General features: G+C 46.5%; 1 protein-coding gene across 9 annotated transcripts in view; it reads left to right on the forward strand.

Annotated features, from left to right (window-relative positions):
- The first annotated feature begins 5,741 nt into the window (after positions 1–5,741).
- Positions 5,742–27,541, forward strand: part of LOC125740431 (NACHT, LRR and PYD domains-containing protein 12-like) — a 50,527-nt gene continuing 28,727 nt past the window's right edge. For 6 of the 9 annotated variants that reach the window (XM_049011529.1, XM_049011524.1, XM_049011530.1 and 3 more), the window contains exons 1-7: positions 5,742–5,826; positions 7,038–7,311; positions 8,069–8,143; positions 10,078–11,788; positions 14,219–14,255; positions 17,464–17,600; positions 18,552–18,725. In XM_049011529.1, the coding sequence (XP_048867486.1) occupies positions 5,803–5,826; positions 7,038–7,311; positions 8,069–8,143; positions 10,078–11,788; positions 14,219–14,255; positions 17,464–17,600; positions 18,552–18,725 (2,432 nt within the window). In that variant the 5' untranslated portion in view covers positions 5,742–5,802. Of the gene's footprint in view, positions 5,827–7,037; positions 7,312–8,068; positions 8,144–10,077; positions 11,789–14,218; positions 14,322–17,463; positions 17,601–18,551; positions 18,726–18,839; positions 18,887–20,436; positions 21,270–27,541 lie in introns of those variants that run through there. The other 3 variants (XM_049011534.1, XM_049011525.1, XM_049011527.1) reach the window with 3 other exon arrangements.

A 27,541-nucleotide genomic window follows, 5' to 3' on the forward strand; every position in this document is an offset into this window, starting at 1 on the left:
GGTGCCTGGGGTAGGGGGAGCTAGAGTCCAGGTTCAGTTCCATGGAGGGGTGACATGGTGGGTGTGACCTATGTAACACCATGGGTACAGCCTTCAATCTGCCACCCTGTACAGGCCAGCATGGAGAATAGATTCATTTATGGACTTTGGCTTGACCTTAATCAGCTTGCACTTTCAGTTTTCAATTATCTTAGCATGCCAGGCGGGGGGGGGATGTGATTTATCTCCTTCACTGCACCACCAGTATTGGAGTACCAAGTCAAACGATGTGTCTCAGGGCACTGGAACCAGCATCCAGCGATCTACAGTCTCTGACCTTTCACAAAGTGAAGGAACATGAAGCCACTTTCACCACAGTTGCCAGAACCATGGGGACCGACACAATCCTCATAGCCATCCCTGTCAGTGCCAGTGGTCAGAAAGTATTCACCCATGGCCGGGGAGTGTCACCTCGTGGGCACCCATCAACCACTGAGCAAAGTTGAGAATAAAATGTCAATGAGTCATCACTGACCATGGTTGCAACTTAGACAACAGACAAGATGCCAAAAGAGTACCTTAGTCTAAATCTCGTAAAATCTTTGTTGAAAGGAGTGACATGGGACAACGTCAAGAGGAGCCGATCCGTCACAACAACATCTTCTCCCGGAGTACAGCAGACGTCAGGGCAACCAGACCAATAATAAGTGTATCCATTTACAGAGATCTGGCCACTCCCTGGTCTGCATACCTGGTTTGCAGAGTGCCGCCACACACATGCGGAGTTTACGAGAAGGAAGAAGGTCATCATGCCAAGTGCCTCCCTAGATGGGTCCCCTCAGATTAGGACCCGAGTGTTGCCATGCAGAGGGTGACGCCTCAGCACCACTTCCAATCCCCAACACGCCTGAACCCCACTGGCTCTCCAGTGGTTTCATTTCTTACAGGATAAGGCTCCTAAGCACTTTCCTCCATCCCCTTCATAATGTATGCAACCTTCTTGTAAGAGGCTGCAGCAGAGCTACTCCTGCAGAAAAGTATCCTGTCTGCTGTCTCAGAGGTGTGTGAAGTTTTTACAGTGGCAGGAGTGCCAATCCATTCCGTCAGGTCCAGTCTGATCACGCCCCGCCTCCCTCAAATTCCTGCACATCTGAGCCCGATGCACTTGTTAGACCAGCTTGTCTGTATATGCACTTTGCTTTCAGTAACCTCTTAACGTTGGCATTCCTCTGCATGTGGAGCTTTCAGTTTCAGTTTTCCAGTTCTGTATCACGTATCTTTTTACCAGTGACAGTACGATGTCTTTCACTGCCCATATTTTGATTTGCTTTGCCAACACTAGAGAATTTGACAGTCTTTCCACCAGAACCAGAATATCAGGTATGTGTCAGGGGTCTTTTGAAGTGGCAGATGATGAAATGCATGTGCATTCGCTTTTTCACGCGCTGCCTAGTACATTATGTGGACCTGGTATGCAGACAAGGTTAACCCTTAGTACTCAATTGTTGCAAAGGCCATGGGTAAGACACTTTTCGACTCACTAAAAAGGTGATATCATGCTGTGAGATTAATGAATTAGTTATGGGGGGAAACCATTTTTCCCTGCTAGGTGAAAACAAGGCTTACACACGTGGACAAAATTGTTGGTACCCTTCGGTCAATGAAAGAAAAACTCACAATGGTCACAGAAATAGCTTTAATCTGACAAAACTAATAATAAATAAAAATTCTATGAAATTTAACCAATGAAAGTCAGACATTGCTTTTCAACCACGCTTCAACAGAATTATTAAAAAAAAAAATAAACTCATAGAACAGGCCTGGACAAAAATGATGGTACCCCTAGAAAAGACTGAAAATAATGTGACCAAAGGGACATGTTAATTCAAGGTGTGTCCACTAATAAGCATCACAGGTGTCTACAATCTTGTAATCAGTCAGTGGGCCTATATATAGGGCTCCAGGTAGTCATTGTGTTGTTTGGTGACATGGTGTGTACCACACTCAACATGGACCAGAGGAAGCGAAGTTGTCTCAGGAGATTAGAAAGAAAATTACAGACAAGCATGTTAATGGTGCCAGTGTTGCCAGTGTTGCCAGTTTTGCTACTGCTGCACCAAATCCATCTACAGCAATAGCCCCATAACTCAACCCAGGTCTGACCAGTGGCCTGTACTACGAAGAGGGGCTACTAGCTTATGGGGGTAACTTGTCAGATTTAAGGTACCACAGTTTAAATGGACTTCATATTCGTTCACTTACATTTTGCCCAGACTACCTTAAATCTGACAAGTTTCCCCGATAAGCCAGCAACCCCGGTTCGTATTATAGGCTCCAAACCTTCCTTGTTGGCCAGACCCATGGCACCAAGCGCCCTCTGGTTCTCTTCCCAACCCTTGAAGCCCCATGGGCTGCCTGCACGTTCATATGTTTCCAGGTTTCAGTCCAGCTTTACCTCCAGTTCTTAGCCATTTCCTTTTCTTAGTCCTGCTCCCAGTGTCGTTTCCTTGGCCTGTCCTCCTTGGTGTCCTGTCAATGATCCATACTATCCGAGTCCCCAAATCCTGTTCCCAATGTTGTTCCCCATTCTTTTGGCCCTGGCTTGGTGTCTCATGCTTCACCTGTCCATCTTGATTCCCCTTTGGTTCAATGCTCTGCTACCACCTTCCCTGATCAGTGGGTCTTGCTAATGTTTAGTCCTGTATGGTTCCTGGTCCCCGGTCCTGTTGACGTTTTGTAAATGTCATGTCACCCAGCATCAGCTCCTCCCATTCCACACTTGTGTTTACCAACTTCATGCTAACAGAATTATTTGTTTCTATTAAATATCTTTTGTCTTTCATCTGGGGCACTTTGTGACGTAAATTTATTAAGTCAATCACGTGAATTATTAAGTCAATATTTTATTTTTGTTTTATTCAATCTTAAAGCTCTTTCTATCATTTTCATACAGGCACTTGCAGACAGTGGTTAATCCAGACCAGAGCAAATACCTCAGGGACAGGTGGGCTGTCAGTGTTTGATATCTGATCAGAGAGATTCATGCCCATGACTGAAACAGTGTCCTTCAGAGTGACAGAATCATGCCATCTAGGGTGCCCCCTTCATGTGAGGTGATGAGCCCTATAGAGCAAGAGAATAAGAAGTGTGTGTATGAGAGCCCTTCTACTGGTGAAAATGTGATGTAATGTCTTAAGGATTGCTCATCTAGTGAAGAAAATGTACTGCTATGCCCTATCAGGTGCCCTTACAATGGAAAGGGGCATTATGAACTGCCCTTCTAGTTGAAGAACTGTGGCTTTCTCTGGGTTGCCCTTGTAATGCAGAGAAGAATATTTCTGATGGGTACCAGCCTGTCTATCTGTCCATCCCTCTGTACTGTTCCACCCTCCTTTCACGCTGTCACGTGCTCTGTCCCACCCCATAACTACAAAAAAGGAAGTTAACATCTTTATAAATAGTGATTTCTATCTCCAAAGCCAGTATCACCTCATTTTGTCTGCCATCTCACACGGTTGTCATTCAAGGTAAGATGGATAATATTTTAGCAAAATGGTATTAATTATTTTAGCAGCAGTTTATGATTTTTAATTATTTAATTAAGACCAAAGTAAAAATAACTAAAAAACATAAATATAAGTAAAAAAAAACTTGTGAATTAATTATTTTAAATCACTTTCATTAGCCACATAAGAATGATACTATTAGCCATAACTATCTTTGCGTGTGTGTCTCAGTGTTCCTCTGTAAGCTGTTTTGTACAGGAAGTCTCACTTACACAGTACTTGGTACTTTGTTACATTACTTATTGAATAGGCCAATGTGATAATAGTAATGAACACCGGACTTGTTTTCCTTGATGTACATATTACACATACTTACTTCCTGTTCCTGTTCCTTACTGGACCTGTCTGACCAGCCTCAGCACAGTATAAAGGTATCCATTCATTTTCCTATTTTATGAGTAATTAACCTCTCAATTAAAATTTAAAATTTAATTTTACATCATATGTTTGGAATTTCCATAACATGACACAGAAAAAGCCCGAAAACTTTTATTTATACACTATAAATAATTATGCAACTTTAAATTTACAAAAACGAGTTACTTGGCTGCCTCAAAAATAAAAGGTTGTTTCAAAAAGATGTTTTGAGTGTGGTCACTGGGTCTGCAAACGCTGCAGACACAGACTTTGAAACAGACAGACAGACAGACAGACTGTGTGGGAGAGTAACTGTCACGTGGGTATTATGGGCATGTGGGTTTTGGTTATACCCTTGTGCCTTTGGTACGTCAGCCGGGATCGCGGGACTAATTAATTGCCTTGACAATTGCGGCGTTGGAACAATGGTTGGGATTGGTTGGGAAAGTGAAGGGGGAGGATCGCATTACAGAAAAGGCACCCTGGAAGTTAGGACAAGAGACCCGGAGGAGAGACCGGAAAAAGGCGCACCAGGGAGTGGACAGCAGAGACCCGGAGGCGAGACCGGAAAAAGGTGCACCAGGGAAAGGACAGAAGAAACACCGGACGAGGCATCGGGAGAAGACGCACCGGAGAGTGGACAGGGGAGCCGATACTGGAGAGCGGAGCACCCCGAGTGGCGATCGCGTCTCGAGACGCTCTGTCGGGGAAGGAGTCGCTGGGACGCCGGAGCGGGGGAGAGTAACTGGGCATTCCCCCCCGCAGCGAGTTAAGTGAAAACTCTGTTCGCTTGGACAGAGCCAAATATCGGGTCGGCGTCGGATCTGGGGTCTGGTTTAGGCTGATATAGTGGCGGGTGTTCGAAACCAGGTTACCAATCCTCCCTGTAGTGGATACCGTGATATGGTGTCGTTTGTAGTGGGTGTGTACGGGTGTTTCGATTTGTGTGTGTGTGTGTGATTATTGCGGTGCCCTGTGGGGGTGATAAGTGTGCGGTAGTGTGCCTCTGTCGCGATACCCTCGGTATTCCTATACGGCGATTGTGGGTCGTGCTGTGGTAGAATCTGTTTGCTCGCCTTGTGTTTGTCACCCTTATAGGCTGGGGCGGACGGAACCGGGCTTGTGGGGATCATCTGTTACACGGACATCGCCTGGCCCCGCTGATCTGACAGTGGGCCCTGAACGGACTAAATTTTTATGACGTTTTTGTATGCCATCGGCTAGCCTTGGCGTTTTAAAGTGTGTTTTTACTCTTGTTGTAAAATAAATTGGTAAGATACCAACCCTTGGGTGTTTGGGTGTCTGTGGACCAACTCATACCAGCACAACCAGTTGGAACCAAATTGGAGGGTCCTGGTGCCCTATGGTAACATAACCACTGAGACTAAAGGCAGAAGGGGCATGTTATCAAGCATGGACCATGACTTCACTCAGCTTACGACATTTATGTACAAACATACATTGGAGACTGATGTGTTAGCATGTTTTCATTTTGTTCATTTCATTCTATTAGCAACTTTTCATTCTATTTTCACTATATTTTTAAATAAAACAGATTTGTATTTCTATATATTTTGTGAATGTCTGTCTTTCATATTTGCAGGTCAGTCAGTGTGTGTGATATTTTGTATAGATATGGCAGACTTTTGTGAAGGTGTCCATGTCATACACAGAGGTTTGGGCTGCCTTGGATTTGAGCCAGCAGTCTGAATGAATGAATGCAAATGTGCCGGCGGTTCACAGTTGCGAGTAAAAACTGACCAGGTTACTATGTTTGAAAGATATTATGGCTGGTAAACTGAATTTTAAATATAAAACTAACATTATCATTGGTTTTTATTACAGAGTCAGACTGCGTTACACAGGAACCAATTTCTTTCCAGTCAAAATTATCTATGCAATGGCTCATCATTCCCATGGAGAGGTTTGGCTATAATGTTTCACCATAAGATGATTTTGTCTGAACCTGACAGTGAAAGGCAGGAGAGCTTAAGCTGAGTAACTAAATTCAGCTGAAGGTTGCTGAGAATAGCAGACAAAAAGCTCACTCTCTGCCATCCTCTTTTCAGACTACTTCCTTACCATACAACACTGCATCAAATGTTATGGATGTACTGAAACAGAACAGAATAACTTAGCAGGCAAAAAGCTCACTCTCCACAGTGCTCTTCCTCAGGCTACTTCCTTACCATACCGCACTGCACCAAATGTTACAAACGTACTATAACAGAACAGAATAACTTAGCAGACAAAAAACTCACTCTCCGCAGTGCTCTTCCTCAGGCTACTGCCTTACCATACCTCACTGCACCAAATGTTACAGATGTACTGTAACAGAACAGAATAACTTAGCAGACAAAAAGCTCACTCTCCACAGTGCTCTTCCTCAGGCTACTTCCTTACCATACCGCACTGCACCAAATGTTACAGACATACTATAACAGAACAGAATAACTTAGCAGACAAAAAGCTCAGTCTCCACAGTGCTCTTCCTCAGGCTACTTCCTTACCATACCACACTGCACCAAATGTTACAGACGTACTATAACAGAACAGAATAACTTAGCAGACAAAAAGCTCACTCTCCACAGTGCTCTTCCTCAGGCTACTTCCTTACCATACCGCACTGCACCAAATGTTACAGACGTACTGTAACAGAACAGAATAACTTTGCAGACAGAAAGTTCACTACTTTTTTACCATTTTGTGCTACACTACTTGTTATTGACATATTGTAATAGAACATCATAACTTAATATAAAATATGTATAATTATATTGGATGCTGTCTTAACATATTTTTAGTCTATTTTGTTTTTGTCCGTATTGTTGTAATGTGATCTATTGGGTCTTAAACTATTTTTATTACTATTTAAATTGGACTGGTCTCTCTTTTAAAAGAGATTTTAAACATCAGTGGACTAACCTGGTTAAATAAAGGTTAAACAATAATGCAAAAAATAAACACACACATGTGCTTCCTATCATAATGAAAGAATCACAGCAGGTGTCTCCTGCAGACATATAAGACTGTGAGCAGGAAACCTGCCTTCTGTTAGCAGAGAGGTCAGTGCATGTGTGGGAGTGACATGTATGGGTTTGTGAGTCTCATGGACTCATGTCCGACATTCTGCAGACCCAGACCTCGCTCGCCGACCTCTTGGAGGACTACCTGGAGGAGCTCAGTGATGAAGACCTGAAGATGTTTAAATCAAAGCTGAGTCACACAGAGTATAATGAGTTAGACACCCTTTCCTGGAGTCGGATAAAGGACTTGGATAGAATAGACCTCGCCAATAAGATGAGAGGTTACTACAGTGAAGCTGATGCTCTCAATGTCATGCTTATAATCCTGAAGAATATGAACCTGAATGATCTTGCTCAGAGACTGAATGAAGACCTGCAGAAGGGTAATCATATTTTTAACCTTTCTTGTTTTTTGTCTAAATTGCAACCTTTTAGATACCGATGTCGGATACAGAAATGAATCCAAAATTCTTCCTTATTTCAGGTCTCTAAGCAGGACGTGACCTTTATGCTTTATGCTGTTCTGTAATTTAAACTTTGCTTTTAGCAAGCAAGCCCACTCCTTCTTTTTCTACACTGTTAGCATTCCCGGGGGGGGGGGGACCTTGGACCCCCAGAGGTTGTTTTTTCTATCTACTTGGGAGTTTGTGGTTCCTCTCCTCCTTTGTCTTCTGACTTTCTTTCTTTCATTTCCTTGTCTTCTCTCTTCTGTATTTTTGAATTATTCTGCATAAATAAGGCAGGAATGTATCCCAACATGTCCATGTAAAGCACCTTGGACTCGGTAGTGAAAGGCGCTATATAAGAATACATTAACTTGAACCCTGTATATCAGGGCATCCCGTGGCATAGGCAGTACGGGGGGGGGGGGCATCCATTCCAAAGGGGTAGAAAGGGGAGGGGGAAATTAAAATTTTGACTTTTCCTGTATTGATTTCCTACTGTTTTACACTACAATTTTGAAATAATAAAAATCTTATTAAATAAGGGATATTTTTTCCTTTGCCCGGCGCCACCCCCCCCCCCCCCCCCCCCTGTATCACACACTGTACTGTAGCCGTCTTTAAGTAACATTGATATGATCGATAAGCGTGTGATACGATTAATGGTATCTAATTCAAACAGCCACTATCATTTCAGAAAGACCGAAGCCCCCCGGTGCCCCAAGAAGAAAAGGAGGAAGAGGAGAGGAGGAAAAACAGGAAAAAGACAGAGGTAATTATCACTAATCAGAGTAATTACCGTGTTACTGTCTGTGGTCTGTGGAGCAGAGTGTTACTAACTTACCTTGGATAATTCAGCATTTGCTAATGTAATAAATAGCTAGAATTAACGTCAGTTACTCCCAGCACAAATTCATTAGGGAAAGTCGTTAATACTTTTCAGGTGTTTGGGATGGAGAATAACCTACAGCATCATTGTCAGAAATACTCTTTATCTTTAACGTGTCCTGCTGCACCTGCATGAACCGTCCACTGTGTCTGTCTCAGGGTAGTAAACTGTAATAGGCAAATAAAATGCTTTTCTGTTCCCATCCCCCTTTTTAACTAATAGTTTAAATTCTTTGCATTTTTAATAGTCTGATTAGTTTTATATACATAGCAAAACAGCATCATCATGTGAGTGACGTGCTCATTGAAGGAGGTTTTGTGCATGAATGCCAGTCAGCTGTAATTTCTCTTGCTGTTTACTTTCTGTTTAGAAAGTTATAATCTGACTTAGGTGCTGTTATTGGCTGGGTTTAATGCCCCCCCAGCCAGGACCGATCAGTCCTATAGGCGACATAGGCGATCGCCTAGGGCACCACCTTCTGAGGGGGGCGCCGACTTGCCAGCCAATTTCACTTTGCCTCAGACAGGGGGCGCCGGTGGTGATGCTCTCCTAGGGCTCCACCTTCTGAGGGGGCGCCGACTTGCCAGCCAGTTTCACTTTGCCTCTGGCAGGGGGCGCCGGTGGTGATGCTCTCCTAGGGCTCCACCTTCTGAGGGGGCGCCGACTTGCCAGCCAGTTTCACTTTGCCTCTGGCAGGGGGCGCCGGTGGTGATGCTCTCCTAGGGCTCCACCTTCTGAGGGGGCGCCGACTTGCCAGCCAGTTTCACTTTGCCTCTGGCAGGGGGCGCCGGTGGTGATGCTCTCCTAGGGCTCCACCTTCTGAGGGGGCGCCGACTTCCCAGCCAGTTTCACTTTGCCTCAGACAGGGGGCGCCGGTGGTGATGCTCTCCTAGGGCTCCACCTTCTGAGGGGGCGCCGACTTGCCAGCCAATTTCACTTTGTCTCAGACAGGGGGCACCGGTGGTGATGCTCTCCTAGGGCACCACCTTCTGAGGGGGCATCGACTTGCCAGCCAGTTTCACTTTGCCTCAGGCAGGGGGCGCCGGTGGTGATGCTCTCCTAGGGCACCACCTTCTGAGAGGCGCCGACTTGCCAGCCAATTTCACTTTGCCTCAGGCAGGGGGCACCGGTGGTGATGCTCACCTAGGGCACCACCTTCTGAGGGGGCGCCAACTTGCCAGCCAATTTGCCTTTGCCTCAGGCAGGGGGCGCCGGTGGTGATGCTCTCCTAGGGCACCACCTTCTGAGGGGCGCCGACTTGCCAGCCAATTTCACTTTGCCTCAGGCAGGGGGCGCCGGTGGTGATGCTCTCCTAGGGCACCACCTTCTGAGGGGGCGCCAACTTGCCAGCCAATTTGCCTTTGCCTCAGGCAGGGGGCGCCGGTGGGGATGCTCTCCTAGGGGTCCACATCAGCTAGGACCGGAACTGTTGTATATGTGTGAGGTGAATTTTACAGTTTTATTTAAACAGATAGTGAAATTGTGTTTGTTCATGTGGGGTGGGGGGTAGCGGGGGATGATGTAAAAAATTTTCACTTTGTGGGGACCATTGTTTCGGTCCTCACTATGGGGAACATCAATAACATGTCAGAATCTGTGACTGCAATGGAAAAACTAAAAATGTCAGGGACTTGTATTTTGTTTGGTTACTTATGCTTAAGGTTAGGGCTGGGTGGGGATTAAGGTTGACATTGCTTTGATTAGAGAAATGAATGGACGGTCCCCACAAAGATATGAATATGTGTTTTTAATATTCTTCTTCCCCTTCTGGTCAAGATCATGATGAGAATTTGAATTTTCCTCTCATTTTTCTTCAGGGGAGCTCATGTCCAGCATGATCAAATGTAAGCTGAAGCAAAAGTTTGAGTGTGTATTTGAAGGGAAAGCTAAGGGAGGACTGCGAACACTTCTCAGTGAGATTTACACAGAACTCTACATAACTGAAGGTGGGACTGGAGAAGTCAATGATGAACATGAAGTGAGACAGATTGAAACAGCATCCAAGAAAAGGCGAACAGAAGATACTACAGTCAAGTGCAATGATATATTTAAACCCTTATGGGGGTGTGAGACACCTATCAGAACTGTACTGAGTAAAGGGGTGGCTGGTATCGGGAAAACAGTCTCTGTGCAGAAATTTATTCTCGACTGGGCAGAAGGAAAAGCAAACCAGGATGTTCACTTCATATTTGCTCTTCCTTTCCGGGACCTGAATTTGATTAAGGTTGAATACAGTCTGATTGAACTGTTTCACCACTTTGTCCCAGAACTGAAATCATTTCAATCCACTGAGCTGTTTAAGTACAAAATCTTGTTCATCTTTGATGGTCTGGATGAGTGTCGCCTTCCTCTAGATTTTCAGAACAATGAGAGCTGGTCTGATGAAACAAAGAAAACGTCACTGGATGTGCTGTTGACTAACCTCATTATTGGAAATATGCTTCCATCTGCTCTCCTCTGGATAACCTCCCGGCCAGCAGCGGCCAATCAGATACCTCCTGAGTGCATCCACCGGGTGACAGAGATACGAGGGTTCAGTGATGCCCAGAAGGAGGAGTATTTCAGGAGGAAATTTAGTGATGAGAGCCTGGCCAGCAGGATTATCACACATGTGAAATCATCAAGGAGCCTCTTCATCATGTGCCACATACCTGTGTTCTGCTGGATTTCAGCCAATGTGCTTAAGAGACTTTTTAGTGAGACTGACAGGGGAGAAATTCCAAGGACTCTGACTGAAATGTACACACACTTCCTGATCTTTCAGTCCAGTTTAAAAATAGACAAATATACGAAAAACGACGAAGTCAAGCTTAAGGAATACAGCAAGGAATTCCTTTTACAACTTGGGAATCTGGCTTTTGACAACCTTGAGAAAGGCAATCTCATATTTTATGAGGAAGATCTGACAGAGAATGCCATTGATGTCACTGAAGCTTCAGTTTACTCTGGAGTGTGCACAGAAGTCTTTAAAGAGGAATATGGGTTGTATGAGGATAAGGTGTACTGCTTTGTGCATCTGAGCATCCAGGAGTATCTCGCTGCTTTATACGTGTTTCTGTTAAACTCATCAGCTGACCTGCTGGAGACTGCAGTGGATCAGGCATTAGAGAGCAAGAATGGACACTTGGACCTCTACCTCCGCTTCCTCCTGGGCCTCTCAACAGACTCCAGTAAGACTCTGTTAAAAAGGTTACTGGGACAGACAGGAACCAGCTCACATAACATTAAGAAAACAGCCAAATACATCAAGGAGAAAATACAGGAGAATTTATCTTCAGAAAGGACCATCAATCTGTTCCATTGTCTGACTGAACTGGGTGACAATTCTCTAGTAGAGGAAGTACAAAGATACCTGAATTCAGGAAACCTTTCAGCAGAAGACCTCTCACCTGCACAGTATTCAGCTCTGGCCTTTGTGATGCTGATGTCAGATGAGGAGCTGGATGTGTTTGATCTGAAGAAATTTTTCAGATCAGATAAAGAGCACTGGAGGCTGCTGCCTGTGGTCAAGAACTCCAGGAGGGCTCTGTAAGTGATGTGGGGATGGGAAATCATGTCTAGTCTGGCAGTAATACATGGATATTGTTTGAAATGTCTGATGAATATTATTATTTTGATAATCTCAACTACAGCAGTTTCTATAGCAGTAGCTAATCTGGACCACAGACTTTATAATGACTGAAGGTAGTGATGCAGTAACAAACAAAAAAGTGAGGTTTCCGTTCCCATCCAGTCTGCCTTCTGATCACAGGCACAGCATCCTAACCTGCTATAGAAGCAGTGAGGGCTCTTTATCCACAGGGTGTATAAGTGTTATTGTGAGTGTTCATGTGATGGAGCCCAGAGCTGGGAGTTTCTGTATGACTGCTGTCTCTGGCTGCTCACTGGCGGCCTCTGCTGGCCACAGCTGGTCCTGGCTGAGGAGAGAACAGAACAGAATACATGTACAAAAAAACTCCCACCAATAACACCTACTCAGGCAGTTATATATTAACATTGTTTAAAGTATATAATGAAAATATACCATTTATTTCCCCTTATTAATAACGAGTCTTGATTTTTTTTTTTCTATGACAATCTGGAAGCCAGTTTTTATATTGCCTGAAGTAAGCGAAGTGGTAAAAGGCGACAGGTTTCCCATGACCATCCTTTGTGTGACTGACAGCCAAGAGCCAGAATTTCACAAAATGTTCGGACTGAATCTGAAAGGATTTTTAGTCCTACTATGAGGGTGTTGGTGATTTTACAAGTTCATACTGTAGGTATAGCAGTACAGAAAAAATGGATTTCACTCATGAGATCAGGAATTCAGGTGTCATTTAAAAAGCATTGTTCAAATTAGAGATGCACTGATGATATTGGCCAACTATTGGTATCAGCTGATAAAGCAACAATCAGCCGTTGGCCAGTGGTTAAAAATTAGCCGATATTTCCATCCATCCATCACTGTAACCGCTTAATCCCAACCAGGGATCGCGGGGGGGGGACTGGAGCCTATCCCTGGAACAAGGGGCGCAGGTGGGAACCAACCCTGGGCAGGCGCCAACACACCACAGGGTGCACACACACAGCCACACTCACACAATTACAGGGCCAATTTAGACTCACCAATCAACCTGCCCTGCACTTGTTGGACCATGGGAGGAAACCGGAGCCCCCATAGAAACCCACGCCAACACGGGGAAAACGTGCAAATTTATATTATTGCAAGTATGCCTGGGTGACAGACAGCTGATACTCACAAGACAAGCTAAAAGAAGATTGAGGTTTGAACTAAGTGTTGCACAGTACTTGTTAGAATTGACAAGTATTGCAGACTGGGGGACAAAGGCGTGAACATCAAGAGCACTTAGCAGACATGGCAGGAACACCACAAAGACGGAGGTCAGGCAAAAGCATAGCCCCATCACGTGCCCCAGGCCTACAGCATGCTGATCACGGGAAGTATACATGTTTGAAATATGCAATTCGCATAAGGTATATGTGTGCTACAAAATGCACCCCCTTCCCTAACCAGTTTGATCTAGTTCAGAGGAGGGGGTGCGAACTGTGATTGTACCCCTATGAAGGTTATGTTGACCAGATATTATTTGGAACATACCATGAGGGTGGCAGCTAAGTGGTTGTTCCCAGAGCTCATTCATAAAGCCTCTGGGCCTGTGATTGAAAGGTCGCTGGTTTATGCCCAGCCTCAGCAGAGTAAGCCTCTGGGCCTGTGATCAGAAGGTTGCCGGTTTATGCCCAGCCTCAGCAGAGTGAGCCTCTGGGCCTGTGATCGGAAGGTTGCCGGTTTATGCCCAGCCTCAGCAGAGTGAGCCTCTGGGCCTGTGATCGGAAGGTCGCCGGTTTATGCCCAGCCTCAGCAGAGTGAGCCTCTGGGCCTGTGATCAGAAGGTCGCCGGTTTATGACCAGCCTCAGCAGAGTGAGCCTCTGGGCCTGTGATCGGAAGGTCGCCGGTTTATGCCCAGCCTCAGCAGAGTGAGCCTCTGGGCCTGTGATCAGAAGGTCGCCGGTTTATCCCCATCCTCAGCAGAGTGAGCCTCTGGGCCTGTGATCAGAAGGTCGCCGGTTTATGCCCAGCCTCAGCAGAGTGAGCCTCTAGGCCTGTAATCAGAAGGTTGCCGGTTTATGCCCAGCCTCAGCAGAACAGTCACATGTCTTTGGGCCTTGAGAAAAGCCCTTAACTCCCAACTGGACAGGAAGCAGCATCAGGCTCATGCTGGCAGAGTCACATGCATCATGCCTGGACTGCTTTCATGTCTGTTCCTTAAAAGACATTTTCTGCCACCCCTTCTGCCAGAATACTTCTATTTTTTGTTTTTTTTCAGTGCATATTCTGTGCTTCTTATGCTAAAAAAAAACATTTGTTTGGATATTTTGTATCACTATAATCAGTGATGTGCAGGATATATATTGGTCTATGTGTGTACTGTATAATAACACGGCTTCTTTTGCAGGCTGAACAGCTGTAATCTCACAGAGAAATGCTGTGAGGTGCTGGCTTCAGCTCTCAGATCAAACTCCTCACCCCTGAGAGAGCTGGACCTGAATGACAATGACCTGCAGGATTCAGGAGTGAAGCTGCTCTCTGTTGAACTAGGGGATTCACACAGTAAACTGGGGATACTGAGGTCAGTATTACTGGGTATTCCACAGTGTAAACTGGGGATACTGAGGTCAGTATTACTGGGTATTCCACAGTGTAAACTGGGGATACTGAGGTCAGTATTACTGGGTATTCCACAGTGTAAACTGGGGATACTGAGGTCAGTATTACTGGGTATTCCACAGTGTAAACTGGGGATACTGAGGTCAGTATTACTGGGTATTCCACACTGTAAACTGGGGATACTGAGGTCAGTATTACTGGGTATCCAACACTGTAAACTGGGGATACTGAGGTCAGTATTACTGGGTATTCCACAGTGTAAACTGAGGATACTGAGGTCAGTCATATTTGTCCAGCAAACTGGTATTTCATCATGACACTACAACTGGGACACAGATTAAACCACAGGCCATGAGTATTTTACAGCACAATTGAGACACCCTCCACCCTGCAGACACAGAAAGGAGTGTCCTAGGAAGGGCTGAGGGATCAGTCACATGGCCACTTCATTTACTCTAACTTAAGCTCCTGTTTAAGCCTCTAGATGCAGCAGAAGGACTAATATTATAAGAGCCTCTCATGTCTGAAGTGCCAGAACAGAAAATATAAAAATGAGGACAGAAATATAAAAATGAGAAATATGAAAGCTATAAATGAATGAACTAAATGAACATAATTAAATAACTACAAATTAACTAGGGAAATCCCTCATAGTGCCCAGCCTACAAGCATTTGAAACTTGCAGTGCGGCATGAACAAGAGGTAAGACTGATACAGAACAGGCGTGTCACACTAGGGAGGAAAACAGTCCTTATGCCCTGGGATGGGAGCTGAACCAGTGCAGAAGAGCCTGCAGGGGAAAATAGGGCTCAGGGCTGATGGTGGATGGGGAGCTGGGTTGAGGGCTGGAGAGAGAGAGACAGCAAGCAGGCTGTTCAACAGTCACCCTGTCCCCCCCCTGCCTGCGATGCAGCTCTGAGCCGTGCTGGGGGAGGCGATCCCACCCCCTCCTCTGGGGCTATTATCAGTTGCTGGCTGCCTCCTATTGACATTTCTCACTTCCTCACAGTTGGTTCACTGTTGGTTCACAGTTACTGTTTCTGTCTGGCACTGTGCTGCTGATCGTCCATTTTGGGATTTAGCCGATTTTCCTGCCCCTGTGGTGTCACACCGTTTGCTCGATCCTCTCTGCCATCAGAGCTCTTCTTGTGGCAGGACTGTGGATGAGGGAGTCCAGGTCTAAGTTTCATGCAGTGGGTCGCTGTCACTGGATGGTTTAATGCTGAACTGGGCTGATTATTCATGTCTGTTTCTACACAGTCAGTGAGGCTAAAAGGTGAGCTTCAGTGAACAGTGTGTGGGGGCCGCAGGAACAGAGGTACACAGGCAAACCTGGTGCAGAATAATGCCCCCAAATGTCAGCTTTTTATCAGAAACAGGGAGAGCAGAGAGGGAGGAAAAGGGGGAGGTGCTGAATGGTCTGGGGGCCAGTCGTTGGTCCCAGTCAGGCTATAGCTTTGGGCACATCAGCACTGGTATTTTGACAGCTTACTGCCACCTGTATTTTGTCTGAAATTTTGTGATTTCCTTTCTGCAGGCTGGCAGGCTGTAGAGTCACAGAAGGAGGCTGTTCTTCCCTGGCTTCAGCTCTGAGGTCAAACCCCTCACACCTGAGAGAGCTGGATCTGAGCTACAATCACCCAGGAGACTCAGGAGTGAAGCTGCTCTTTGCTGTACTCAAGGACCCCAGCTGTAAACTGGAGAAGCTGAAGTGAGTACAGAATGAACATTTTATGTCAGTTCAAGTCAAGTTTATTTGTATAGCACATGTTCATACACCAGTGGTTCTCAAAGTCGATCCTCGGGCCCCACTGCCCTGCTTGCTTTCCTGCTATCCTTGCTCTACACACAAGTCCCAGCTGTCTTTCAGCTTCTGATTGACTGAACATACCTGATCCAGGTAATCAGTGGTGTGTAGGGCAGGGATAGCTGGAAAACCAGCAGGGCAGTGGGGCCTGAGGACCGAGTTTGAGGACCACTGTCATACACCAAGGTCATTCAAAATGCTTTACAGAAAAGATAATAAATTAAATGCATAAAGTAAAAGCAGACAGAGTAAAAGCGTAGGAATAAATATGAAAATAAAAATGAAAGGACATGAAACCTTAAAGAATTAATATCTTAAAGATATTAAAAGCGACAAAGTGCCATTGGCATCAGTCACGATTACATAGAGCTGCCACCTACCTCATGGAGCTGCGGCCTGGGTGCTCTGGTGCCAGGTGTCCTTATAAACACCCTTATGCTGGAACACGGTGTTCGTTATGGACAGACTGTGGTTGGCACAGGAGTCCAATCAGAGAGCAGCTCGGGTTCAGATCGGCCAGGCCGTTCCGTCCAATCACAGCCCTCCAGGTGTCACTGTCGTTACCAATGTGAGCGTTAAAGTCCCCCCAACAGAACAGTGGAGTCCCCATGGGGGGGGGCGCCTTCCAACGTCCCACCCAAGGTCTCCAAGAACGCCGCATACTCTGAGCTGGTGTTCAGTGCATAAACACAGACAACAGTCAGAGCCCGTCCCCCGAATTGAAGTCGAAGGGAGGCGACCTTCTCATTCATTGGGGTGAACTCCAACATACTGGCACCGAACCGGGGGGCTATAAGTAGACAGACCCCTGCCCTCTGCCTCTCACCATGGGCAGCTCCAGAGTGGAATAGAGCCCAGTCCCTCCCCAGGAGTTTGGTTCCAGAGCCTGGGTCATACAGTACGTTGAGGTGAGCCTGACTATCTAGTCAATATCTCCCTACCTCCCTTACCAGCTCAGGCTCCTTTCCCACCAGAAAGGGTTAGGGTTATTCTGATTCTCCCTGGCTGCTCACCTAGAACCAATTTGCCTTGGGAGACCCTAATGGGAGCAGTTTCCCCCAACAGCACAGAGCACAATAAATTTATTGTTTTAAAAAAAATCTCTTCTGTGATGACTGTGTAAACCTAAATGTAAAATACAGTACACCAATGCAAAAAGTGGTTTTTATAAGTGTTTCATTTTCCTAAGGATGGACCGGTGTGGACTCACAGAGAAATGCTGTGAGGTGCTGGCTTCAGCTCTCAGATCAAACTCCTCACCCCTGAGAGAGCTGGACCTGAGTGACAATGACCTGCAGGATTCAGGAGTGAAGCTGCTCTCTGTTGGACTGGGGGATTCACACTGTAAACTGGGCATACTGAGGTCAGTATTACTGGGAATTCCACACTGTAAAGGGGAGATACTGAGAACAGTGTTAATGAGTATTCCACATTGTTTGTTGTAATTATTGAAAGCAATCACATTAAAAGTAATACTTGTTTTTATTTAATACACCCCCCCCCCATTGGAGGACAGCTTTGTTTAATTTCCATTGCAAATTCAATGCATTAGGCAACGCCCCTTCACACCCAGCCCACTACTCTATCTTCATACTAATACCCAGAACAAAATACACAGAGACGGACATGAAAAAAACACAATTAATATTAAGGAGACTGACATGCCAGAACGGGAGAATAAAAAAGGGGTGGGGGGTGGGGGGCAGTTTTTCCTCTTCCTTTCTTCCCTCCTACCTTCCTTCTTTCCTTTATCCCTTCATTTTCTTTTTTTCTTCCTTTATCCACAGTATTAATTTATTATAGAGATGGATAGAGACTGAAGGAAGTAAATCTGTATGTTGGTTATGAGCTTGTATGCTTGTGTGTGTGTGAATGTGAATTTGTAATTATTAAAGGTTGCGTTTTTTCAGTCCCCACAAGGATAATCTCAATTCTATAAAAATCTCTGAACACAGCAAAAAAATTAAAACTGCCAAAAGCCTCATTTTATTTGCTTACTTAAGTTCGTCATGTTGGGATGAGAGTTTTCCTCATAGAAATGAAGGGAGAGTCCCCACAATATATTCTTACAAACCTGTGTGTGTGTGTGTGTGGAGGTGGGAAAACTTTCCAAGCTGCTTATCAGGTTTTTTCGATGCAGTAGGTTCACTTTTCTCTTGTTTTCCAATACAGGAAAATGGTTTTCTTACCGACTGCTAGAGCTAAGAGAAGAAGTCTGGTGGATGCTGTGTTTAGACTGATTGCTAGTTGCTGTGATCCCTGTAATACTGAGGTGATCTTATTTATTGGGGAGTTTTTATCTGCCTTTCTGCAGGCTGTCAGGCTGTAGAGTCACAGAAGAAGGCTGTTCTTCCCTGGCTTCAGCTCTGAGGTCAAACCCCTCCCACCTGAGAGAGCTGGACCTGAGCTACAATCACCCAGGAGACTCAGGAGTGAAGCTGCTCTCTGCTGTACTGGAGGATCCCAGCTGTAAACTGGAGAAGCTGAAGTGAGTACAGAGTGTGTGTCTGACACACAACAGATACTTATGCATGTATGTGAAGAAGAGGCACCAATAAATAAATGGATACAGCAGTACTATGTCATTCTGCTTCTCCTATAGTGTGGATCACGGTGAAGAGTGCAGGACCAGACCAGGCTTACAGAAATGTAAGTGTTTGCATGTTTAATTAATAATGCCATTAATAGGCAGGATCATTAATATATTACATTAATATATCAGGATCATTCACACCCCACCCCACCCCCGCACTTGTGTACATATCTCTGTACATTTTGTACATATCTCTGTACATCTTTATTTATTTCCAAAACTTTTGTACATTTGTATTTATATCTTTGTGTATCTACCTGCTCCTATTGTTCTATATTACGTTTTTGTGCAAGAGCTCTGTAACACCTAAATTTCTCATTCGTGGGATAATAAAGGTTTATTCTATTCTATTCTAATACCATTTTATAATTGTATTCCTGCAGTTGTTGTGATCGTGTGGCTTTTTGCACTGTGTATAGATGGATTTCCATGTTTGTGTTTAGATGAGTTTCTCTGTGACAGTTTAGACAGAATCCAAAGGGAAAAGACAAAACTGACAAAACAGACAAAACAGCCGACAACAAAAACATTTATCAGTTTTTTATACTTTTTAGCTGCTTATTTTGTCTTTGTGTGGGAGTGTAACACACAGGAAACACAAGGTTGTCAAATGCCGAACTGAAAGATGCACACATGGTGAGAGATTTATGTAAGAACACACGCGCAACAATAGGGAAATGCAACCATTAACATTAACAACAATACAACAAGGGGTATTTACAGCTGCATGCGGGGCATGCTGGGACATGTATGCTACTGTGCTACAATATCTTTAATTTCACAAAAGAAAAATCCTTCATATTTGTTCTTTTTGTGCATGTGCTGTACTAGTTTTATTTTGTTATTATTGTCCTAAGATGGCACCCGTAGTCTTCCCTAAACCAGCGGTGACACTGGACCCTCCCCTCAGGCTGAATCTCCAAACCAAGAGTGCAAAGATTGTACTAGTGGTCCTGGCAGGACAGGTCTTGCTAACTTGCCTTCCAAGAACAAACTTGGGGCACAATGAATCATGGGATTGATCTCATTCAGCGAGGATGCAACTGATGTATTTTTGATATGTGAGGCAGAGGAAGACCAACATCTGCAAATTTTTACTGTCCTTATGTACTTGTGTTCTTATTATTGGAACTGGTCTTCGGCAATGGAAGATGATGTAAAACGGGTATGCGAGAACACAAGTACGGTCAAGTGTGCATATCGAGATTCACCCTCCATCTGCGGTTAATGCTGCTGTGAGGAGGTTTGTGTCTAACACGGTTAGAAGGAAGTTCATATTTTAAGTTCGTAGCGTTGGTGTTGAGTTTTTGTGGTAAATATGCTTGTGGTGAATATGTCTGATGAATGTCGCTGCTTTGTAATTTTATTTACCGTAATTACACTGTTAGTTTAGCTCGCGCCGCATTTTGGCGGCTCTTCCCGCCGGCGTCGCGCGCCTCCGACATTTCCTGAGCTATTTCATATACTTCAGTTCCCGCTTCGTTCGGGGAAGCTGCGCTGTTTTTATATTGTACAGATAAATACAGTACAGGCTAAATGTAAGTGATAAAATGGCGGAGATGCTGGTCTGCCTGATGGTATTAATAATTCTTCCTCCTGCCTACAGACTCCTGCCAGCTGACACTGGACCCCAACACAGCATTCAGAGACCTGTCTCTGTCAGAGGGAAACAGGAAGGCGACACGGGGGGCAGAGCAGCCATATCTTGATCATCCAGAGAGATTTACCCAACGGCCCCAAATTCTGTGCAGAGAGAGTCTGACTGGCCGCTGTTACTGGGAGGTTGAGTGGGATGGACCTGATGCCTGGATAGGAGTCACTTATAAAGGGATCAGGAGGAAAGGAGGGTATGCTGACAGTCTTCTTGGAGGCAATGACATGTCATGGATGCTGGGCTGCTATCCTCACCATTACACTGTCTTTCACAGTGATACTCGCATAACTATAGACCTCCCAGGTCCCCGCAGAGTAGGAGTGTATCTGGACTGGGGGGCTGGTGCTCTGTCCTTCTACAGAGTCTCCTCTGATGGACTGACCCTCCTGTGCAGGGTCACTGCCGTATTCACTGAGCCCCTCTATCCAGGTTTTCAGGTTCTTTCCTCACTGACACTGTGCATGCTGGAATAGGTCACTGTGTGCTGGAGGAATCATTTTTACTGAATCACAGTGTGACGTGTTGCTGGTTCTCCTGCCAAAAACTTAATATCTCTGCTTTTTTTTAACCCCTTTTTAAATCTGAAATGTGATGTTTGACAAAAATTTGACAAACTGAATAATCATGAATGAAATGTAACTAAATGTAATACTGATGAGTGGGGGGGGGGGGGCCTTTCCCCCTCCCCTATATATGTACATTTTATATATTTATGCCTATTTACTGTATTTCCTCCCTGTGCAATTGACAATAAAGGCTTTCTGGGTCAGTCCATGCCAAATCAACCGGGGGCTCCATGGGCATCATTCCTGATTTTGATGAAAACTTAATATTTTGATCCTTATAGAGAACACTGAAAATTCCCCAAGTTTCATTGAAAAATCCTCAAGCAGTCCAAAGTTATGGCCCTTTCAAATTTGGGTGCCACGCCCCCTTTTTTGCACTCGCGAATCGCGCATGTCATTTGTAAGGGTTTTCAGGAGACCATATCTTCGTTTCTAAGCATGCTAAAAAGCTGAGAATTTTTCTCCTGGCCTACTGTTCCCTGCTCTTTTAGAATCTGGTATTAAAATTAAGCTGCTTAAGGGTCACCACCACACCTACATCCAATATTCTTCTATATTTTTGTTTTTTGAGGAAGACACTGTAAGCAGATGCAAATTCATTCTAAATAACCATTTATCCTTTGATATATTGCCATCTGAAAATGGTCACAGGTGAGAAATCCCCCACAGGACCCCCTACTTCGGGGGCGTGGTTGACTGTGTAGATAGTTAGTGATGGGAATGAAACTCATACAGTTGAAAGAAGCATAACTGAAATATAAATGCTGAAAATATAACTATCTCAACTCAACTCCTTCAATATAAACTCCCAGGGTCAAATATGACATTTTCAAGTCGTACGTTCAGCTGCCAAGAGGTCATTTTTGAGAATACACCTCTTGAAATGTGGATCTAATGAGAAGAAGCACTGTCTGACAGAGATACTTCAATCAGATCTTAAATTAGAAAACCTACTAGTAGCATCATCGAATTAATGAGAAGCCATGTTCACAGTTCTTAGATATTCTTTGGTCAATCCATCCGGACTAACACAGGTCCTGTGACAGGTCAGTGCACAGTACAGTTGAAAGAAGCATATCTGAACTATAAATGCTGAAAATATAACTAACTATCTCAAGTCAAGTCCTTCAGCATATAGTATTCCAGTTAATAAATGAGCATTTGGCATGCATCAGCCCCACCACCTGCAAATAACTTCCAAGCAATATGGCCCTTTACATTCCATACATCTATGAACTAATGCTGGCTGATCCTGTCAAAATCATTTTTACACTAAATCAAGGTATTAGGTAGGCAACTACAACTGAGTTAGGTGCCAAACATGGGGCTTAGACATGGTTTTCATTACGACTGCCTACCATGGTGTTCACAGGTGTGGCTCGTTGGGGAGTCAATCCCAGAACAAACACTCAAACACAAGACACAAGGCAGTCATTTCATTAGTGAGTTGACTTCCCAATAACCAACATGGATTCAGTTGCCATGGCTGGTAATTCCTCCCTGGATACCTGCTCCATTGGAAACTTCTTGAAACAAGAATGCCACAAATTTCATTACTGTCGAAAGTCAGGACTATTGAATGTTACTGATTTTAGTGAAAATGATAGAAAGTTGATGCAGTGGAGATGTGACTATCAGTTTCAAGATGGTAACAACGTTTGTTTTCATCATGAGAAAATAACCCCTATGAAGAAGCAAAGCATGGACACACGATTTCCCTTGCCCGGACGCGGGTCACCGGGGCCCCCCCCTGGAGCCAGGCCTGGGGGTGGGGCTCGATGGCGAGTGCCTGGTGGCCAGGCCCACACCCATGGGGCCTGGTCGGGCACAGCCCGAACAAGGCAAGTGGGTCCCCCTTCCAATGGGCTCACCACCCATGGGAGGGGACATAGGGGTTGGGTGCAATGGGATCTGGGCGGCAGCCAAAGGCGGGGACCTTGGCGGTCCGATCCTCGGCTACAGAAGCTAGCTCTAGGGACATGGAATATCACCTCTCTGATGGGGAAGGAGCCTGAGCTGGTGCGTGAGGTTGTGAAATTCCGACTAGATATAGTCGGGCTCACCTCGACGCACGGCTTGGGCTCTGGAACCAGTCTCCTCGAGGGGGGTTGGACCCTTTTCCAATCTGGAGTTGCCCGCGGGGAGAAGTGCCGAGCGGGCGTGGGCATACTTATTGCCCCCAGGCTGGGTGCCTGTACATTGGGGTTTACCGCAGTAGACGAGAGGGTAGCCTCCCTTCGCCTTCGGGTGGGGGGACGGGTTCTGACTGTTGTTTGCGCTTATGCGCCAAACGGCAGTTCAGAATACCCACCCTTTTTGGAGTCCTTGGAAGGGGTGTTGGAGAGCGCTCCTCCTGGGGACTCTCTTATTCTGCTGGGGGACTTCAATGCTCACGTGGGCAACGACAGCGAGACCTGGAGGGGCGTGATTGGGAGGAACGGCCCCCCCGATCTGAACCCGAGCGGTGTTGTGTTATTGGACTTGTGTGCTCGTCACGGATTGTCCATAATGAACACCATGTTCAGGCATAAGGGTGTCCATATGTGCACTTGGCACCAGGACACCCTAGGCCGCAGTTCGATGATCGACTTTGTAGTCGTGTCATCGGATTTGCGGCCGCATGTCTTGGACACTTGGGTGAAGAGAGGGGCGGAGCTGTCAACTGATCACTACCTGGTGGTGGGTTGCCTCCGCTGGTGGGGGAGGAAGCCGGCCAGGCCTGGCAGGCCCAAGCGTATAGTGAGGGTTTGCTGGGAACGTCTGGCAGAACCCCCTGTCAGAGAGAGTTTCAATTCCTACCTCCGGCAGAACTTCTCCCATATCCCGGGGGAGGCAGGGGACATTGAGTCCGAATGGGCCATGTTCCGTGCCTCCATTGTGGAGGCAGCTGACCTGAGCTGCGGCCGTAAGGTGGTCGGTGCCTGTCGCGGCGGCAATCCCCGAACCCGCTGGTGGACAGCGGAGGTAAGGGATGCCGTCAAGCTGAAGAAGGAGTCCTATCGGGCCTTTTTGGCCTGTGGGAGTCCAGAAGCAGCTGACAGCTACCGGCAGGCCAAGCAGGATGCGGCTTTGGCGGTTGCTGAGGCAAAATCTCGGGCGTGGGAGGAGTTTGGCGAGGCCATGGAGAACGACTTCCGGACGGCTTCGAGGAGATTGTGGTCCACCATCCGGCGGCTCCGGGCGGGAAAGCGGTGCAGCATCAACACTATTTATGGTGGGGATGATGCGCTGCTGACCTCAACTCGGGACGTCTTGGGTCGGTGGAAGGAATACTTCGAAGACCTCCTCAATCCCACCGACACGCCTTCCGATATGGAAGCAGAGTGTGGGGACTTGGGGGTGGACTCGCCTATTTCTGGGGCGGAGGTCACTGAGGTGGTCAAACAGCTCCTCGGTGGCCGGGCCCCGGGGATGGATGAGATTCGCCCGGAGTTCCTTAAGGCTCTGGATGCTGTGGGGCTGTCCTGGCTGACACGCATCTGCGGCATCGCGTGGACATCGGGGGCAGTGCCTCAGGACTGGCAGACCGGGGTGGTGGTCCCCCTCTTTAAGAAGGGGGACCTGAGGGTGTGCTCCAACTATAGGGGGATCACACTCCTCAGCCTCCCTGGTAAGGTCTATTCGGGGGTCCTGGAGAGGAGGGTCCGCCGGATTGTCGAGCCTTGGATTCAGGAGGAGCAGTGTGGTTTTCGCCCTGGCCGTGGAACAGTGGACCAGCTCTATACTCTCAGCAGGGTTTTGGAGGGTTCATGGGAGTTTGCCCAACCAGTCTACATGTGTTTTGTGGACTTGGAGAGGGCATTCGACCGTGTCCCTCGGGGAGTCCTGTGGGGAGTGCTCCGGGAGTATGGGGTTCCGGGCCCCCTTTTAAGGCCTTTTAAGGGTGCCAGAGCCTGGTCCGCATGGGCGGCAATAAGTCGGACTTGTTTCCGGTGAGGGTTGGACTCCGTCAGGGCTGCCCTTTGTCACCGATTCTGTTCATAGCTTTAATAGACAGAATTTCTAGGCGCAGCCAGGGCGTTGAGGGTGTCCGGTTCGGTGACCTCAGGATTAGGTCTCTGCTTTTTGCGGATGATGTGGTTCTGTTGGCCTCATCGGACCATGACCTTCAGCTCTCACTGGGGCAGTTCGCAGCCGAGTGTGAAGCGGTTGGGATGAGAATCAGCACCTCTAAATCCGAGACCATGGTTCTCAGTCGGAAAAGGGTAGAATGCTCTCTCCGGATTGGAGATGGGGTCCTCCCCCAAGTGGAGGAGTTTAAGTATCTCGGGATCTTGTTCACAAGTGGGGGAACGATGGAGCGGGAGGTCGACAGGCGGATCGGTGCGGCGTCAGCAGTCATGCGGGCGCTGCGTCGGTCTGTCATGGTGAAGAGAGAGCTGAGCCAAAAGGCGAAGCTCTCAATTTACCAGTCGATTTACATTCCTACCCTCACCTATGGTCATGAGCTATGGGTAGTGACCGAAAGAACGAGATCGCGGTGCAAGCGGCCGAAATGAGTTTCCTCCACAGGGTGGCTGGACTCTCCTTTAGAGATAGGGTGAGGAGTTCAGTCATTCGGGAGGGACTCAGAGTAGAGCCGCTGCTCCTCCGCATCGAGAGGAGCCAGATGAGGTGGCTCGGGCATCTGATCCGGATGCCTCCGGGACGCCTCCCTGGGGAGGTGTTCCGGGCATGTCCCACTGGGAGGAGGCCCTGGGGAAGACCCAGGACACGCTGGAGAGACTATGTCTCCCGACTGGCCTGGGAACGCCTCGGGGTCCCCCCAGAGGAGCTAGAAGAAGTGGCCGGGGAGAGGGAAGTTTGGCCTTCCCTGCTGAGACTGCTGCCCCCGCGACCCGACCCCGGATAAGCGGAGGATAATGGATGGATGGATGGATGAGAGAATGTACCTGTCACGTTACAAGAGCCCGCAGAAGTACTGTGCTGACCCTTTTACAGTTCACAAGAAACATATCACAAGTAAGTTTTTTTTTCAAGCTTTACTCTTTTTTTCTAAACATGCTATGAATGAAACTTATGCTTTGCTTTTGGCAAGCCCTGCTCAGGTTTTTAAGTATTCTTTTCTGAACTTTTCTGGATATTGGTTGATTTGGCACGGACTGACCCTTCTGTTCTGTCCTATTAATGTCCTAGTTTAGTGTTACCCAAAGCATAACTGAGTAACGCAAGTAGCTTGGTGGTGCAGTGGTTAGCAGTGTTGCCTCACACCTCTGGGACCCCGGTTTGAGTCTCTGCCTGGGTTACGTGTGTGGAGTTCACCCCATATTGTTGTGGGGTTTCCCCCTACAGTCCAAAGCAATGCTGAGGCTAATTGGGGTTACTACATTGTCAATGTGTAAGTGATTGGCATGTGAGTGTGCTCTGTGATGGGCTGCCCCCCTGTCCTGGGTTGTTTCCCACCTGGTGCCACTAGCTTCCGGGACAGATTCCAGAACCCCTGCGACCCCAAAAAAAGAGGATAAGTGGTTTGGAAAATGGATGGATAATTAGCTCCTTACTGTGTAACTTGAAGTCGCACTTTTTACTTATGTGACATTTAGGGAGGAAGCAGCGAGGGATACAGAAATGGACAACCCGACTACGCCACCCTGGGAAATTCACCCAGAGAATTAAGTACAGAAGTTTGCAACACACTCCGATATAAAAGAACACAGATTCGTAATCACCGCCCAGAAGACGTGAAGACCAGGAACACTCCCTTTATTACTCTGCTTTCAGTTAACACACTCCAAAAGAAAACCCAAACAGTAAATAAATTACTTTAAAAATCAACCACAAATGGTACAAATCAAATCATGTTAAAACACTCCAATCACACGAAAAAGAAACCCGGCAGCTAGTACCTTGAGGGGGAAATGGGGGTGAACTATCGGAAGGTACTCCAAGGGGTCACCACATCACATGGCGTAGGTACACACACCAGCGGGGTGGGCTAAAAAAGGCAAAGCGACCACGCAGCGCTATACCTGACTGATTACAAGCGGTATTAAAACGGAACCTTAAAACGGGAGCAACAGCAAGCGGCTAGATATACCAAGCCCTCGCGAACTGTAAAAAGATACCGAAAAGCACATTACAACCACCCATACAACCAACGAACGACACCGTCCACTGGTACCCTCCCTGCAGCGTTGGAAATGCCCACAACTTTGAAAAAGGAGATACTGGCGCACGGACGGTGACGTCACCGGTTACAGGACGGCCCCACACACAACTACAACCGGATCTTATATACGCACGCTGGCCACAACAATTAATCAATTTGACAAAATTACGATACCCAAAAAGATCGCACCCTCCAACTCCACCTCACTACGCTTACAACAAAAAATAGAATTTTAATTCAGAGAGCAGAACTTGCTGTCTGAGCCCCACAGCAGCACAGAGGTGACTGAGGGTGCCCAATTAAAGTGTGCACACACTCACACACACAGTTAGAGAACACACATACACACACGCACACATACTGTACTGTACAGTACCCAGTC

Source organism: Brienomyrus brachyistius, chromosome 4 (assembly GCF_023856365.1).
Source record: "Brienomyrus brachyistius isolate T26 chromosome 4, BBRACH_0.4, whole genome shotgun sequence".
Lineage (NCBI taxonomy): Eukaryota > Metazoa > Chordata > Actinopteri > Osteoglossiformes > Mormyridae > Brienomyrus > Brienomyrus brachyistius.